Source organism: Protopterus annectens, chromosome 1.part0 (assembly GCF_019279795.1).
Source record: "Protopterus annectens isolate FY-2018-M chromosome 1.part0, PAN1.0, whole genome shotgun sequence".
Taxonomy (NCBI): Eukaryota; Metazoa; Chordata; order Ceratodontiformes; family Protopteridae; genus Protopterus; species Protopterus annectens.
Window position 1 is genome coordinate 409,096,539 of NC_056725.1, and position 19,345 is coordinate 409,115,883.

Sequence of the window (19,345 nt, forward strand, 5' to 3'; positions counted from 1 at the left end):
AACAGGAGCAGAACACCTACAAAATCATCAATACAGGTATTTCACACACTCCAACTCAGACTTAAGAGAACTGAAAGTTTTTTTCTATCATATTTATTTAGCATAACATTGTCATGAAACACTGCTGCAATGGATGTTTTCCTCTTCTTTTCATCAGTATCTGAAACATAACAGCTACAGACATATCTAATTATCCAGGAACTCTGAATAGCAAGGGGTGGTACATTATACTTTCCTTTATTTTCAATCTGCATGTTTGTAAATATACTATGTTGATCTTTAAATGCATGTTATAGCGCTGCATGCATTTAGATGTACATTTGTATTACATGTGCCAAAAAAAGAGCCGTTTCAGTTCCATATCTGACAAAGAGATTTAACAGTATCAAATACTTACACTTCAGCTTTACTTTGTGTCACTAAAATTAAAACTTTCTTTCATTTTCATCAGTGGCTGACAGTACTGACTGCTGCTTTTCCCTCTAGATAATATGATATCCTAATCTTTTTAAAGAGCTTATTTATCTCTTTGTCTTTACTTTATTTCATCCATTTGCCCCAGATAGCATTTATTTTCCATAGCTATCAAATATATTGACACACACATAGACACACACACATTTTATATATATATATATATATATATATATATATATATATATATATATATATTCACTTTGGAATCTCTAAATTCTGAAACATAAATTCTGAAACATCGAATATCATATGATCAAGACCATATGATTGATGTTTCGGAATACTGAAATTCCGAAACAACCCCCCCCCAAAAAAAACAACTAGTTATACGATTATGCAGGGGGGCAAGTCCCCCTGCACCTCCCACACCCCGCTACTTAAATATACCAACTCTGAGATAGCACCACAGCGAGGAAAAGGGAAATTTCCTGTTCTGTGCTGTATGCAGATCTCTGTTCAGAATTTCGAAATTCTGAAACTTCGATCATATGGTTTTGACTTATTTTCGTTACTTAACTTTGTGTTCCAGTTTTGTCTTTTTCCTCTTTACTTTATTCTCCCTTAAATTTGAATGTGTTTCTTCTGTACTCCTTTTATTTCTTCGAATGTACTTTCTGATTTATCTTTTTTGTGCTTGTTTATCCTTGCCTATTAACTTTCAGCCTCACATGTAAACATCATTATTTTTGATGTTAACCAGTCGGGAGATTTTGAAATGTTCTTCCTTTGTTTTGTCCTTTTTTAAAACTTTCTAAAATATTTTTTCTACTCATTTAATACATTTCAGTTCTTCCACAAAATATAACTTTAACCTCTGATTTAGGAGGTAAAGCCTTATCCTTATAAGAAGGAGAATATGCCAGGACACTGATGCTAATGGGTAATTAGAATCCAGTGCTTTGGTCAGAATGCAACAGAGACCAGTAGGCACTTATCTATATCATTAGCTCTTACTGTCTTTGCTTTCAGCTTACTAAACTCTAGGCTTGCTGCAAATGACAAGAGTATATTTATGTCTTTGTGCATCTGTGGACTGGAATAGAGTACTGATCTGAGAGGAAAACAGCTGCACTTGTTTTCTGATAATAAGCTCAGTCACGTCCCTTAAAAAATACCAGAAAACTAAGACCAAATTGAAATCACACCCTCTCAGAAATAGAGCATCTTCATTTTGTCTTGTATAGATTTTTACCTTGTATTTGATCAAATAAGGACATTTCTGTCAGTCAACATATAGTCATTGTTATTAATTAAGAACCTCTCCTGTCCACTTTGACTTAATCCTCTTTACCTTTTATTTATGTTTTAATTGCCAGGCTGACCACTGAGCTGAGGCCCATTTTCTGTGGATGGCTAAGGAGAAAAGCTTCATAACAGTGTAGGAACATAACAGTTAGACAAATCAATAAACACGGATACCATAGTACAAATAACTGGATAATGGTGGCATAGCTGTTGTGTACATATCAGCAGAGGATGAAAGCTATAAATGAAATGGAAACATCTATATAGAGTTGGAATAAATTATTGTAACAGTCAAAGAACATTCAAAAGCAAATGAAATATTTGAACACAATAGAAATCTTTTGGTTACTACAAGGTACACACATGGACAGTTACGCCTAACTGAAAGAAAGATTTATCATGCTTCTACTTGAAAGTATTCAGGTAATATTGAAAGAGATAGCCAGAAATGCTCTGCTAATGTCACTTGCGCATTCAGCGTGTGCAATGCTTCATCTCTAACTAGATATTGCACCAATATGTTTACACTCTAAAAATTGCTCTGCACATTTAGAATTAGTGCTGTAGCTGTTCTAAGTCTTCCTATGAACTGGTGTAGTGCTATGTCATTGTCCTAAAATACTGCTTAGGTATTACACAGTGCTTTTTCACAGTTTCTATTTTCTCCTTCAGCAACAGGCATGTAATTATGCACTGGTCTATGTCAGTTAGCAAAGTATAGGTCTGTATAATGAGATTAAGCAACAAGGCAAGCATGACCATATTTTACAAATTTTGCAGGACCCTATAACAGGTGCTTCTGTTCTCTCTTACCATACAATTCCATTGCAAAGTGTGGTCTTCCTTATTTGGGGTGTTTTTACTAATTGCCAGTAGGAGAAAAACTTAGCTGAATTCGGTGCAGTCATTACTTTTTTTAAGGTCTAGAAAAAAAGAGTAGAATGAAAGATATCACTATTAAATGTCTGGTTGCACTTTGCATACTAATCAGATTAATACAGAAAACTGAAAGTTCTGCGACTGCATCTGTCAAATAAAACATACTTTACAGTTGAATGGTTTCTCATTACTTGTTCCAAATGCTAACGCCATAATTGGAATACGGTGGAGCACTGAGTTTTGTGGTTCTGAAGTCATAATAACAAAAACTGGAAAAAACATTTAGTTGCACTTGACAGAGGAAACGTATGTTAATAGTTTCAGTAGTTTTCAAAACTTTCTTTCCTAAACTTTAGTCTTGCCATGTTACTGACTAGCATACCTCTCAATTGTCCAGATTTTCTCAGAATGTCCAGATTTTTGCTTCATATTTTTTGTCTGTCATAAAATTGTTTTTTTCTGACAAATCACTGGCAAGTCATTAAGCACTAAAGACAAAAAATAATGGCAGACATTTGAGTTTTAGACTTCATATCCTTCAGAAAATTAATTCATATCAACTTTCTAAGTTTGTAAGAACAATATTTAAAAAGTGCTCCTGTTTTGGAGCCTTTGTCCCCCCATTATTTGAGGCTTTGCCCAGATTTCTTGCTCAAAATGCTGAGATTTATGCTGACTAGTTTTTTTCCAACATTGTCATTTATGACAATTTTTTTAATAGGTTCATAAGAAGTTACTAGGCATGTGATTCAGCAACCACTGAGTAGACTAACCCCCTGTCTAGTTAACTGACTTGATTAGTCACACAGTAGGTAAATACAGGATGAGGGACACAAACCTTGGATGACAAAAAACAGCTCATAGTTAATCCTCTGCACTAATTGCAAGACATTACCTCATGAATGAATTGCAAGACGCCACCTCATGAATGACAGCAGTGAACATTTTCAGTCCCCACCTAGGGGGTTGTTGATTTTTATATAAACTATCATTTTTACTTTGAATCTGCAAATAAAACAGTTTACATCAATTTTAAAATCAACAGGTCCTTAATGCTCTCTCTAAGACCAAGAACAATGCATCAATGGGCCCAGACAATATATCAGCATGCCTTCTAAATAGCATGAAACATGACCTATCAGGGCCTGTGGAATTACTATGTAACCATAGCCTCCAAACAGACTTTGTGTCTCATGAATGGAGAAGGGCAACAGTCATCCCTCTGCACAAAGGTGGGCCATCTACAGACCCTGGAAACTACAGACCCATAAGTCTCGCTAGTCTTATATGTAAAACCATGGAAAGAATTATCATGGAGATGATCAACAGAAATATAGTAAACCTCCAGACACTGGACCCAGCCCAGTTTTGTTTTGTCAAAAGCAGATCATGCCTACTCAGCCTGGTGGACTTCTTGGAGAAGGTCACCAAAGCAATGGATGAGGGCAAAATTGTTCACACTGCCTACCTTGACCTGGCCAAGGCTTTTGACACAATACCTCATTTGGGCATTGTTGACAAACTCAGGAGGTTAGGTAAAAACCCATATGTCACTAGTGGATAGCCAGCTGGCTCACAGACTTGACCCAGGAAGTATGCATTTTAGTAGAAATAATGGAAAACCTAAAGCCTCTCATGATATTAACTACTCATTTAATATGAAGGTGTTAAGACCTTTATTGTCTGTAATACTGTAGACATTAAAAGAGCATGCAACACCTGCTTCAGAAATGAACCCACAGCCATTAAAACAGTAATGGAATATACTTGAACATGCCGAGCTATAGTAGGGGAACTCAATGCTGGGGAGAAATATACAGTTTGCACCCCTAATTTATGCTGACCTTGTCTTTGTCCTCCTGCTTAAGTGCTTTCTTTCTTTCATATTGTTCATGTTTTACTTCTTTTTTATTAATCATTTTGTCCTCATCCACCCTCTTTGGCCATTCATGCGGACAGAAATCCCCTTGCACTCACTCTGCCTTAGCTGTCAGTACATTACCATGGCGATACCATTACCACCAGTCTGCACCATCCAGTGGTCTTAACAGTCACCTCTTTTTTAGCAGTATGCTTGAGATATTTTTTAACACTTCACTTTCACTGATTATTCATTTCATGATGTACGTATGTTAACACACCAGCAACTTGACAGCAAACACCCATAATGCCCAACATAAATAATGCATTCGGATCTAATGGTAATTCCCAAGCAACAATCTAATGATGAGCTTTGTGGTATTGCATTTTTGGAATATCACAGACTTGTAGGACTCTGCGTTTTCTAAAAAGGGATTTATCTGTAAACCTTTAGCTTCTACTTTCACTGTGAGATGTAATTCAACAGAGCTGGACTGTTACAGCTTATGTTGGGTGCTTTTTGTTCAATAAAATAAATTAGTATTTGTTTAACTATTTGCATTAATTAGTTCCTTTCTGTTTTAAGTTAGTTATAGTGGGAAAACAGCATTTTCTCATATTTCCTTGCATTCAGAATATGATCCTAATGATCTATTTATTTATTTATTCAATTTGGTAACACTGATCCAAATGGACCTATTTCAGTCTTAGCCCAAACATTTATAAATGACAGACGAAAAGCAAATTAACAAGAAGCATTATGATTACAAATAAATTGTTGTGTGAAGATAGCAATGAACTGATGGCAGTAATAACAGTAAAGTACACAGTACAGAGGAAAATAGGAAGGGATGTTTAGAGCAATGAAGAAAGTAGAAGTAGAGGGTTATATAGTGAAGGGATTGAGCAGAAATTGTAAAAGATAGCAAAAGTAAGGGCACACAGAAATGAACTATATACAATACATACAACGTGGAAGAGATGCCATGTATTAGAGTAAGCATAAAGTATGAGAAAGCAAATGTGCCTGACTGGTGAAGGGTATTAGGGAATGTGTCCAGAGGGAAGGCATTTGCAAAGTGAATCATACTTAAGATGATCTTTAAGCTGAGCATGAAATGATGGGTATGAAGTGAGGTCTTTAAGATTAGTAGGGAGGGTTTCACAGAGTTTGGGGCCTAGAATGGAGAAAGTATGGCACATTCCATGAAGTCTGGTTCCTGGACACTGAAGAAGTGGACCAGAATGGTTAAGATTTCTTAGAATGTAATTGGGGGTTGTCCAAAGAGGTTGGAGAAAAGGGAAGGACAAGAGTGCTCTTTGAGGAGCTTGCAGAATTGGGATACAAGAAGCAAGTTGGCAGGTAAGCAATTGGCTTTATTAAGTGTAATACAACGATGCTTATTTGTAGGACATCAGGTACTGAAACAGCAGACAGGGTTGCTTATAGTCGGGATGGTGCAGGAGTTTTTCTTGTATGCTGCTGCAATCAGTGGAAGTCCATGTTCAAGCAGTGCTAGAAGAGTGCCTTTGCCTATGACATTCTTGGTTGGTCTAGAGAGAAAGGGGAAACTTTATGGGACAAAAATAGGCGGAACTTAATTGTCCTGTGTATTTATTCTTGGTGAAGGTAAAATTTCAATAAGGCATCAAGCCACATTTTGAAGGATATGAATTGATCAATGGGGTTCTCAAGATGGTCATGGATCAAAAGTGACTGAGAGTGTTTCTGCCATTTAGGGGAGGTACCAAACAGCATTACTTTAATTTTGGAAGTGTTCAGCATTACGTTTTTTATTAAACCATTTGATAAGAGAAAATACGTCAGCTTGTGTACTTGTTGATGTATAGCTGACAAGGTCAGGTTTGAGTGAAATAAGACAATCTCATCAGCATAAAGAAAGACAGAGATAGAGAGAGGAGAGAGAGAATGAGAGAGAGAGGATGGAGGTCAAGTAGTAGTTTATTAATGAAAATGAAAAAAGAAGGGGAGTCTGAATGGAGCCCTAAAGTAGAGACGTGGAAGCAGATAGGGTGTTTTGAAACTGAACAGAGAAGTGCTGACTGGAAAGATAATTTTTAAAACAGGGAGCTGTATCTGGCTTAATTCCAATTTTCAGTTAGGTACTCTAACAGAATGCTATGGTCAACCATATCAAAAGCTCTAGTAAGGTCAATACAGATGGCTCCAGTGAGGAGGCTTTTGTCCATAGTCAGGAGGATGTTATCAGTGCTACCAGCCCAAAAGTCATGCTGTTTTGAGGATAGTACATGATATTGGGAGATGTAATGGGTGAGTTGATTGTAAACTTATTTTTCAAGGATTTTGCCAAGAACGGGAAGAAAGGAGATGGGACGGAAGTCAATGATGTAGAAGAGGTTAGTTTTTTGGGAAGAGTTTAACAATGGCTGTTTCCAGACATCAGGCATGATGCTTTAATTTAGGCAGAGATTATAAATGTGAAGAATGAGTGAAGTAGTGAACTATGAAGTTCTTACACAAGAATAAGAACTATGAGAGAAGACTGTCAAGACCAGCTCAGTAATCAATATGTAGAAGGGGGACTGTAAAGTTACACACCATGCAATGTATTTCTGTGAAATTCCTGCAACATCCCTTTATCGCTAAACTATGCAGCATCTCAGTCACCTTACCCTTGAACTGAGGGACCAACTTACTTCCTAAAAACAGTGAGGAGCTGGAATGGTATCAAGTAATATATCTATTTTGTGCATACCAACAGCATACCAACACAGATGACATAAAAAGAGAGGCAGAAAGGCATGTAAGAATACTGTCAAAGCAAGCAGAATGGATAAAGTGAAGAGTGAAGGACTGGCAGGGGCTTATCTAGATATGGGGAAGCACTGTGAGCTACAAATAAAAGTTACATCTGTTGTAAAATGCCAAAAACAAATGTCCAGAGTCATAGCTGACAAACTCTTTATCGCTGATCCCTTTCTTCGACATTTTTACTTAAGTAACTCTTGTGACTGCTGTAGCTTTCAGTATCTAATACATATTTGAGTTCCTTTCTTAACTAAACATATTTGCCTAATCCCTTTTTGCTTACGAAACAAGGATCACTGTTAAAAGATGTCTTATTTTTTTGGGGGCGGTGGAGAGTGGTGGGTTCTAGAGTCAGCTATCATCAGTTCACTGTGTTACCAGAGAACATGGTGTTGCACTCAGCTGTTTGCTGCATTGGCATTTTTGAGATGCTCCATGTGGAGTGCCGATTCCAAGCTGAGAGCTGAAAAGGTTCCTTTTGGGTAGTGCCACTAATTTTTTGAGGAATACTATAGACAGCATTAACCATGCCTAAACGATGCTGAGCAAGATGAATTGCTGAAGTCTGTCAGATAAGTAATGAGTGCCTAAGGGGATGATGGCAGGTAGTTCATCCAGAGAACTAGATTGCCAAAAAAAGTACTGTTTTTTTCCCACTACTGGCATCCTCTACAACCTAGTACCAGTGGCAACAGTTCCACTGCCTTGCCCTTCCTATGGGTCTGGAATCTTAACACAGAATCAAATGCAAAAGGCCATGCTCCAGAAAATCATACACATTCCCAAATCATCAAAACTGAATTAATAAAACTGATTGCATGCAAGTAAAACAACTTGGAGAAGAAAACTCTTTTTTAAAATAAAACCTGAACAAAACAAAAAGCACATCACTAAAAGGAAAAGTAAGCAGAACAGTTAAGCAATTCATAATCATGCCATGAACACAATATTTCAGAAGAAATAAAGTAAAATGGATTCTTCGCTAGAAATAATACAAAACAAGAAAGACACCATCAATTTGAAAAAAAAAAATCATTACAAATCAGTTTTAATATACTATTTAACAAAAATAGAAAGTCTATTCTACAGCATAGAAGATAAATGTTAAATAGTAGAAGAGCTAATATAAAATCAATTATATTAAACAAGAACTCTCTCTCTCTCTCTCTATATATATATATATATATACATACATATATATATATATATATATATATATATATATATATATATATATATATATATGGATTCATGTTACTTGAATGAAATGCCACTTCACCGACACTTGTTTTGCAGAGATGAAATCACTGACAGCATGAATAAACGAAAAAACATGTAACCAACTGCCAATTCACTGCATTAACATTCCGCTGCTCAATTGCATGAAGTAATATCCGGTTATTCACTTGTAACGGTTGCTATAAATACTAATGTTACACTCTACATCGTTGTACTCTGTACCACTTACAAACACAAATGGATGAGTTCCAGATGTGTTCTAGGGAATATATATCAAACTGAGCCATCTCAACGTAGCAAAGTAATGCTTGTGATAGACGGATTCATCTACCATTTAGAAAGAAGCAGAAATAGCAGGAAGTACTGAGGATGTAAGTACAAAGATTCTAACAAGTGCAGAGGTAGAGCTGTCACTGTAATAGCTGCTGAAGGTGAATGGCTAGAGAAATCAATGTCAGATAACCATACAGGTGAACCTGGTGAAGTACAAAAATATGTAGTATGTAGTGATGTGAAGGAAAGAGCTAGGTTAAGCAGAGATAACCCCTGTTTAGTAGTAGACGATGCTTTAGCATCCACTTCTCTTTCCACAATACATGAAGTACCAGGTAGAAAAGCGCTATTACAGCAAGTTATTCGTATAAGATGGAAAGTGTTTCTAGCAGAGAGAGAGAGACGACACTTTAACATTGAATACGATAGACTTTGAAAAGTTCCCTTTGAAAAGTGGATTGTTTCTTAGCAAATATTTAAGTGATTCAAGTACAGGAACAACTATAGTTGTATTTAGCACATTGAATAACCTGTATGATTTAAGTAGAGCTATAATTTGGCTTATGGACGGCACTTTCATTTGTAAAGGTGCATAGTGAACTACTGAGCATTGACGTGAATGCACTCCTCATGTTTTGGAAAGGTGTTCGTGGATGAAATTTCACTGATTTGTTTATTGACGTGATTGCATTATTTGGAAAGTTATTTATTTGGTTGGAATGTGCAATGTGTATACCACGCTACAGGAAATGCTATGATTTCAGATGATTAACAGTCACATTTTGCAGAGTTGGGAGTTATTGCGTGTTACACTATTGTCATTGATATGCATGTCAGTGATTTAAAATTCTATGAAACTGGTATCGGCGAAGTGGTCTTTTGGGTTTTTAAGGTGTCGGTGATTTCGTCTCTGTAATATAACGGTCGGTGAAGTGGTGTTTCGTTCAAGTAACATGAATCCATATATTTATATATATATATATATATATATATATATATATATATATATATATATATATATATATATATATATATATATATATATATATATATATATATATATATATATATATATATATATATATATATATATATATATATATATATATATATATATATGGGTTCCCTTCACATGGTCGACTTTTCACAAAGTTGACTTTCATATTGCCGAAATCATATGATAGACTTTTGAAAAGCCGACCATGGGGAACCGCTATCTCCATACAGTGGAAAATGGGAACATTTCCCTCTTCTGCACTATAGTGCGATCTCAGAGTTGGTATATTTATGTTACGGGGGTGTGTGTGGGGCAGTGCCTCCTATGGGGGGGTGCAGAGGGGCTTGCCCCCTTCTAACAGTTTTAAGGTAAGTGTTCATTGTGTTCTTTTGTTTATTTTACATGGCTGGCTTTCCAAAAGTTGATCATATGGTCTCGGCCATATGAAAGTCGACTTTTTGAAAGTCGACCAGTGACTTCCGGCCAATACCCCACCAGACTATCACCAATTAAATGACATCCCTTACTATCTTGGGTCAGTAAGTAAAGAGCTTCAATCCTCACTACTGACTCCAATATGAGACTGTCCCATAAACAAAAGCAATATTTCACAATTTTCTCTAAGAGCACAAAAGGAACATGCTCTATTTTTTTGGGACTGGTCTATATACCTCAGTCCACCCAAATGTATTTTTCTTATTGCACACTTCAGAGCAAAGTGCCCCAGTTTAAGACTTCTGATACACTCACACTCAACATCTCACACATCCAAACACTTCTGAGAAAGCCTGACACAGATTTCCACCTGTGTCTCTTTCTCAAAATAAATACAGAAACACTGCTACCAATCAGAGTGTCTTCATGCTGTTCAAAAGGGGTGCACAATTATAAAAAAATAATTATCAAAATAAATGATAATATGATCAGAACAGCCAGGTCTTGAGGTACATGGAGAATATCAAACAGGTAGAAGCACTCAAGAAAAAAAAAAACTGTTTTCCAGCCACAATGTAAAATAATGAAAAACATTTACTAATAAGTAAAAATGATTACAAAATTGAAAATCAGTAACTGTCAATAAACATTAGAATTCAATCACCAGAGATGAAAGAAAAACTCTGTCTTAAAAACTAAACATTCCTGATCTAACTGAAGAGTACTGACTCTGATCTACTCTAATATAATAGCAAGGCCAGGGCAAGCTTACAGTTTTCTTGGTGAGTTTTTTTTTTCTTGGTGTTCACTGACTCCTCAGTACTTGACAAACTGCACAGCTTCATAGTCTCAACTGCCTCAACTGTCTGATTTTAAAATATATCAGTCAGCTGTAAAATTATTATTTTTCTGTCAATCAGCTGTTTAAATCATCTCCTAGCAACAAGGAACATTCCAATGACATCACTCACTGCTCAGCTGATTATCCACAGTTTGAACTTTAGAAAGTCCCTCTCAGACATGTGCATGTAGAAGTTTATCCAAGCAGTGACAGATTCTTTAAGCATTCTGTTTAAACAGGGAAAGACTCAACATTTTAAACGTATTTACATTCTCACAAATAGATATGCTGGCATACAATAAACGTTAATCTAAGAACATGCACAAATCTCCTGCCAGACATGCTAACACATATGACAATGTTTTCAGTTTCTTCACATTTCACCCCCCATGACTCAAGTATGTTTTTTCAACTGCCCCTTGAAAACTGACACTTGAGAAAAATGGGTCTACCTGGGAATATTAACCCACTCCTCTCCTGGAAAATCAATTTGCACTAGCATTATTAATTCACTGCAGTGTTGTATGGTCATATCATATACTTGCAATCCTAAACTCTACCTCATACCATCCTTCTTTGGCAATAGCACTACTGGGGAAGCCCAAGGACTCTTAGACTTTTGAATTAACCCCAGTTCTAGCATTTCCCTTATTTCTCCTTTCAGAGTCTGCTTCACTCTTTCAGGTACACTATAAGGAACCTGCTTAATAGGTTTTTGGAGTCCTGTGTCCACATGGTGCTGCACCAAGTCAGTACTCCCAGGTTTCCCTGCGAACATATCCCCAAATTCCTACAATATCATTTTTATCTCTTGGACTTGACTACGAGTTAACTGCAGTGATATGGCAATCTCTTCCACAGAGGTGTCAATCCTAGCCTCACCGAAAATATCAGTTACCATATTCCTTTCGGATTCTTCCTGGCATCTGCTACGAATGCTCAATATTAGGGCCCCCTGTCATGATAAGGCTTCATCATATTCACATGGTATATTTTGTGCCCTTGTCTCCTCCCTACCAAATGTGCCATGTAGTTCACATCACTGATTTTCCTCACCACCTCAAGGGGTCCCTCCTAAGCTACTTGTAACTTGCTATGTGTAACAGGAACACATAACTTCATCTTCTGTCCCTCAGCATACTCTCACGTCCAAGCATTCCTGCCATACCACACTTTCTTTTGTTGTTGAGCCACTGCTAGGTTCTCTTGAGCTAAACCCATGAGCTCCTTAAGCCTTGTCTGAAAGTTGAGAACATAAGCCACAGCAGATTCTTTGTGAGATTCACTCTCACCTTCCCACTCATTTCAAATTAAATCTAAAGGACCCTCCCCTCACCCTTTGCCTGTATAACAACTCAAAGGGTGAAAAACCTGTAGATTCCTGTGGTACTTCCCTGTGCGCAAATAACAGATGGGGCAAATACTTGCCTCATTCCCTTTTGAACTGATCTGCAAATGCCTGTTACATAGTTTTCAATGTAGAGTTTAACCTCTCCACAAGACCATTAGTTTGGGGATGGTAGGGGGTGGTCTTTATATGATTCACCCCACAACGCTTCCACAGACAAGTCAGCAGGTCTGATATGAAGTCGGCAGCTCATTCAGTCAGTATTTCCTGTGGAAAACTTACTCTGCTGAAGATTTCTATCAAAACATGTGTCACCTTCTCTGCTTCAACAGGCAACAAAGCCACCACCTCAGGAAATCTGGTAACATAGTCTACTACCACTAAAATGCATTTCTTTCCTGTTGAACTTGGAGTACTCAGGGGTCCCACAATATTTAAGGCCACGCTCTGAAACGGCTCTTTGATAAGAAGCAAAGGAATTAACAGAGCCTTAGCCTTGTCCCCTGCTTTACCAACTTTTTTGGCACTGTTCACAAGTCCTACAATATCCTACCCCATCCCTTGCAATTCCAGGACAATAGAGATTTTGCATAACACACATCTCTTAGTACGTCTTATGCCCACATGTCCTGAGAAAAGAATGTCATGCACTATGGCTAAGAGTGGCAGACAGTTGGGCTCTAGGCACTACCAACTGCCGTATCACTTCACCTTCTAGCCCACCTTCCAGGAATCCATTCTATGCTACATACCTTTGTTCCAGTATGCAGATTCCCCTCTTATTGAGCCTCAGATGCCTCCTTAGCCATCTCCTTCAAGCTTTGTAACATAGGATCCGTAAGTTGAGCCTGTCTCAACTCTACCTTTGTGACCTTCCCCAGCTCCCCTTCTGCAGGAAGCCTTGTCACTTCCAACAGCTGTGCCTCGCAGTCACACTGGGTACCACCACTCACCTCTATCCTTACAGTCACTTTGTCCAAGTGAATATCAGTACCTGTACCCACCAGCAGCTGTGGCTCACATTCAGACTTGCTGCTGTCAGATAGCACCTTCTCTGAAACAGCGAGCACACCAGTTTCAGCTTCAGGTATGAGATCTTTCTGGGTGTCTCTTCAAACTACTGTACCTGCACACCTTACTCCAAGCATGACTGTATGTCACTGCATGTACACAATGTACTGCATCATCAAAGTTATTGTCTATCAGGACATCTGCAGGAATATCCTCGAAAACACCTACTTGCTTGCTTACTCTTCCACCCTCTCAGTCAAGATGAACCCTAGCCAAAGGCATTCGGAATGGGGTCCCTCCCAACTCTCTGACTGGAGTGGGCTGCCCAAGCAAGTATTGATCTTCTCTAACTACTGCAGACCTCACAATGGTTATATCAGGAGCTGTGTCCCTCTTAGCAGTTACCTGTTTACCATCTACTAAGATTGGATATAAATGTTGGTAATAATATGGCACCACAGTTGTTTCTAAACAACTTACCACTGGCAGTTTGTCATCACCGCTTGCTGGTTCCATCGCCTTCTGTTTCTCACCTTGCCTTGATGTACATTTGACTGCTATGTGTCCCATCTGGTTACACTTGAACATTTAATCCCTAACCATGTACTTGGATTAGTAGTTTCTCCCATAACTAGCGTACTCTCTTGGAGTGGTTTAGAATGCCCCCATGGGTTCCCTTATGTCCATGTACAGCATTGGGTATCCCTTTCCCCAGAGTGGTGCTCTGCTTGCCATGTAGAGATCCTCTTTTCTCCTTAACTTCTCTGCAGAGTTAGACTCACGGTCTGCTAACCAGACTCTCATGTCATCAGGCAAAGTACTGAGGGCTTGTACCCTCACCAAAAGGTCTGCCAGCCCCTCAAAAGTGGTGACCTGACACCCACTCACCCATCTGTGAATGTAAGTACTTAAGTCAGCAATATAATCACTACACTTTCATCTGCCTTGTGTCTGTGCTCATGAAACTTTTTTCCATAAGTTTCAGGTGTAAGTTTGAAACAGTCAAGAAAGCATCATTTCAATTTTTCATAATTCAAACAATAAACATCATTTAACATTGCTACAGCCTGAACAGCTTTACCATGGAGTAAGGGAGTCAGGAGCCAAAGCCATAGCTCACGGTCAACATCATATTGTCTACATACCCTCTCAAAAATATGAATAAAACTATCAAAGTCATCACCATCCCTGTACTGAGGAAAATTTACTTACCTTTTCAGCTTCTGGGGTCTGGTTAATCCCTTCCCCATTACCTCCATGACCCGTCAAAGGGTATGAATCTCCACTTCATGCAAGTGCTGTCGATCATTGTCCTCAGCTTCTAAATGCCTAAGCCTCTCTGCTGATTCCACTTCAAGACGTTTGGCCTCCAGTTCATGTTGATGCTGTTTTTCCCTTCCTCAGCCTCCAGATGTTGGGTCTCCAGGAAAAGTCTTTCTTCAGTCTCTAGATGTTTGGCCATCAGTTCCAATCTCTTTAACTCCAGATGGGTTCTCTGGTCTTCTGAAGAAAATGTCGGCTGTCCTGTATCAGCACGTTGCACATCAACAACTCCAAACTGGATATCATCTGACCAGCTGGTCTGAGCTTTGGCTGCAACCAAGGCTGAAATCATTGCTTCCTTTGTTAGGTTGGCATGCACCAGTCCTCTGGCTTCACACTCCTTAGCCAAATAGATCTATGTCAGCTTGCTAAAATCTTCTGCTGACATCCTTGCCTGCCATCCCTGATTATATAACTAAAAATAAATAAAACTGTGGTGGATTGAAATCCTGAATGTTTACCTTGTGGCTGTCAAGACTGCACACTTTAATGACAACTACCCACAGGCTACTGGAGTCCAATTAAAAATCCTACACTGCTGGCACCAATTAAAGTGACATCTGGCTATATCCCGCTGGACTGCCACCAATTAATGTGACATCCGGCCAATACTCCACCGGACTACCAACAATTAAATGATGTCCCTTACTATCCTAGGTCAGTAACTAGGGAGCTTCAATCCTCACTACTGACTCCAATATGAGACTGTCACTTAAATAAAAGTAATATTTCACAAGTTTCCCCTAAGAGCACAAAAGGAACGCACTCTATTTTTCTGGGACTGCACTATATATCTCTGTTCATCCGAATTTATTTTTCTTATTACGCACATTAGAGCAAAGTGCCCCAGTTTAAGATATCTGATACACTCACACTCAAAATGTCACACATCCAAACACTTCTGAGAAAGCCTGACACACATTTTCAGCTGTGTCTCTTACCCAAAATAAAAACAGAAATGCTGCCACCAATCAGAGGATCTTTGTGCCCTTCAAAATGTTTGTCCAATTATGAAACTTAATTATCCAAATAAATGATAGGTATGACCAGAACAGCCAGACCTCAGGGTGACCTGGGAAGTATCAAACAGGTAGAAGCCCTCTCTAATCTCTAAAAAAAAACATTGGTTTCTAGCCACATTGTAAAATAATGGAAAACATTTAATAATAAGTAAAAATGATTACAAAATTGAAAATCAATAACTCTCAATAAAAATTAGAATTCACTCACCAGGGATGTAACTCAAACTGCAGGATAGGAATCCATTATTCAAGAAAAACTCTATCATAATAACTAAACTTTCCTGATCTAACTAAAGAGTACTGTCCCTGATCTACTCTAAGATAAAATGGCAAGGCCAAGGCAGGCTTACAGTTTTCTTGGTGCATTGTTTTTTTCTTGGTTTTCACTGACTGCTCATTACTTGACAAACTGCACAGCTTCACAGTCTCAACTGTGTTCAGCAGTCTCAACTGTCTAATTTCAAAATATATCAGTCATCTGTAAAAAGATTCTTTTTTTATCAATCAGCTGTTTAAATCATCTCCTAGCAACAAGGAACCTTCCGATGACATCATTCACCACGCAGCTGATCCTGCACAGTTTGATCTTTAGAATGTCTCTCTCAAACATGTGCAGTTATAAGTGTATCAAAGGAGTGACAGATTCTTTAAGCATTCTGTTTAAACAGGGAAAGAGTCAACATTTTAAGCTTATTTACATTTTCACAAATAGGCATTCTGGCATACAATACAAGTTAATCAAAGAATATGAACAAATCTCCTATCAGAAATGTTAACATAGATGACAGTGTTTTCAGTTTCTTCACATACTTGAAAGAAAAAAAATCTAGAAAATTAAGCAAATTTTTAATATATATATGAAAACAAAAGAAATTCAGCAAAATAAAACTTTAAAACAGTAGAGTGCAAGCTCATGTTTGATGATGCTAATATTAGAGGGCAATAGATTTTAACTACTCATTGGGTGCCCAAATTCATGTTCAGCACTAACATTGCAGTGCATCATTATGGGATGCACTGCACTCCTGATGGTCACTACTTTAGTTGACATGTTAAAACATAATTTCCTTTGCCTAAGTTGGTGGTAAATTATGTGAATGTTAAGTGCCCAAATGTTTTCATATCTTTAAATATCACCTCAGGTCTCTTTTAATATAGACTGTAAGCAAAGAAAGATTAAACTGGGCACTAAAATTAAGAAAATGGACAAATAAACAAACATTATGCAAACTTTCCAAATAGCAGCTGTAAATAATAAAACTAACTGCACTGTATTTTGAAATTGCAACTCCAGAAACACAACTATTCATGTCCCCAGATAATTAAAGTTATTTTCTTTATTTTTATCTGACTCTTCCAATTTGTGATTAATCCTTGACTGATGACAAAGTTAAGACCTCTCTAAATAAAGTTAAAAATGTTTGTTTAAAGAAAAAATGTGTTTAAGCAAACTTCTGTGGTAGCCCATGAGATAGAATTGTTCAGAAGGATGGGCCAAAACAAACAGGAACATTTGGACATTGGGCAGTAAAACTGTAATGATCAGTGCCTGAATGGAAGAACAAAAGGATAATTCAGTGCCATTAGGATGATAGAGCTGAAGTTAGGAAATAGCACTGGAAATGCAGAATAAAAAGATGTATAATTTACAGAACTGATCATGAAGAACTAATGTGAGCATGGTTGGTATGCCAGAACAAGTACCATATTCTGATCCAAAAAAGGAAGTCATACACATATTTCCAGCCCTGGATATGACATGGAGAGGATCTACTGAATTGATGGATCAACAGGTGATCTGAAGAAGCTGTGGTGTATGTTAACGTTAATTCATTCATTCCAAGTGAACTGATGGCTAGTCATCAACATTAAATATCATTATGGGTGTGAGGAAAACTCTAATAAACTAGGTAAATTTTACTTTTTTTTTAAATAAAAATGCATGAAATGTAAACTAATTTTATTAGAACTGTATGAGATTTTTTTAAAATGTATATATATATATATATATATATATATATATATATATATATATTGTATATTGTTTAAAAGCTAGAAAGGCAAATAAGCTGCTCTATACTTCCCTTTTCAGTAAAATGTAATTTGGCTAAGAACATGTAGAATAGTGTGCATTACTCCAATTGCAACTGTGAACATATAGTACAGTTTGTAAGTCAACAGAAAAAAATTTGTTAACACTGATATTGACAGTAGCTTGCTTGGACCCAACCTAGAAGTGTGCAGCAGTGGAAACATAATGACATCTTCTAAAATTCAAGCTAAAACCATAGGAAATCCTGTTGGAAATCTTATAAATAGAAACAATGTGTTAATTTAAGTCAGTTAAGAGACGTATTGCAGTTTGACTGTGGGAAATACCCTTGGAGACACAGCTCAAGCTGTATTTATATTGCCTATATTAACTCTGAAAATTATTTCAGCCTTAAAAGGCAGTGATACTAAGGACAGAGTGTATATTTGGAGATAGGTAGTTTCTAGTTCAATTTTTTTCTGGATATTATCTGAATATTTTATTATCAATTACTTATACAACCTTTGTACTTTTAGTATATTTGTCATGTAATGAAATGATTTATCTTATCTACTTCTAGTAAATTATTTTATTATTTAAATTTGAAAGTCTGTGGGTAGTATTTTACTTATTAGCTTGAAGTACTGCTAAGATTCAAATACTGAAGATTTTTTATTTTAAGAATAAACAGTAAGGGATGTCATTATTTTATTAGTATTGATTAAGTGGTGGCAGTGCACCATAACCATAAGAAGTGAGGATGTTGGTTCTGATGACCTACTATTTATCCAATCCTACATTCTGGATACATTATCTGAGTCTGTATGTAAAACAGTTTTTGGACAAGTTTCAATTACTTTTAAGTTCATAGTTCATAGTTTAGTACTAGGCTAACTGCCCTTATGGGCAATTTTAAGCCTAGCCAGTTACCTCATGTCAGAATCAAGCCCTGCACCTTGTGTTTCAAAGGTAAGCACCTTAACCATTACACCAACCTCCCACCCTTTTTGATGAGCTTGCACTGGATGGTACTAGGCTGTGTTTGAGGGGGGGGGGGACTAGTGATTGTAATTCTTATTTGTACAGTGAAATGCTTATTTGGGTGTGGCATGTTTTGGCTTTTACCTATTTTTTCAGCAGCAACTTTATTAACCAATGCAACACGTAGCACCTTAATGCATTTAAATCATAATTAGAAAGCAATAACAACACACCTCAGAAATACATTAACAGTATAATAATGCATTATCTTATTCCATACCCATACACCATTAAAGCCTTAAAGCAGCAAAGAGGCAATTATTTGTCAGTACATTCGCTCATTACATCCGAATGACACCTCCAGGTGCATCTGCAGTTAACTCCTACTGATGTCTCTAGGCGTCAAATATTGCTTGTTCATATCTGCATCAATAATTCCAAAACCATGCTATGTACAAGGTTTTAAAAGACTTCATCTTAAACCTTACACAATAGCAAACTCAACTGCATTAATATTTGACCTCTGTCAAAGTGCAGGTAAATAGATATTAACTGTTGTTTCATGATATTAATTTATATAGATAAAATTTT

The 19,345-nt window shown here is 37.2% G+C and overlaps 1 protein-coding gene across 2 annotated transcripts in view; it reads right to left on the reverse strand.

Annotated features, from left to right (window-relative positions):
* LOC122792629 (solute carrier family 22 member 7-like) overlaps positions 1-19,345 on the reverse strand; it is a 590,546-nt gene that overhangs the window by 322,198 nt on the left and 249,003 nt on the right. For both annotated transcript variants that reach the window (XM_044060280.1, XM_044060279.1), the window contains exon 6: positions 2,536-2,645. In XM_044060280.1, the coding sequence (XP_043916215.1) occupies positions 2,536-2,645 (110 nt within the window). The remainder of the gene's footprint in view (positions 1-2,535; positions 2,646-19,345) is intronic.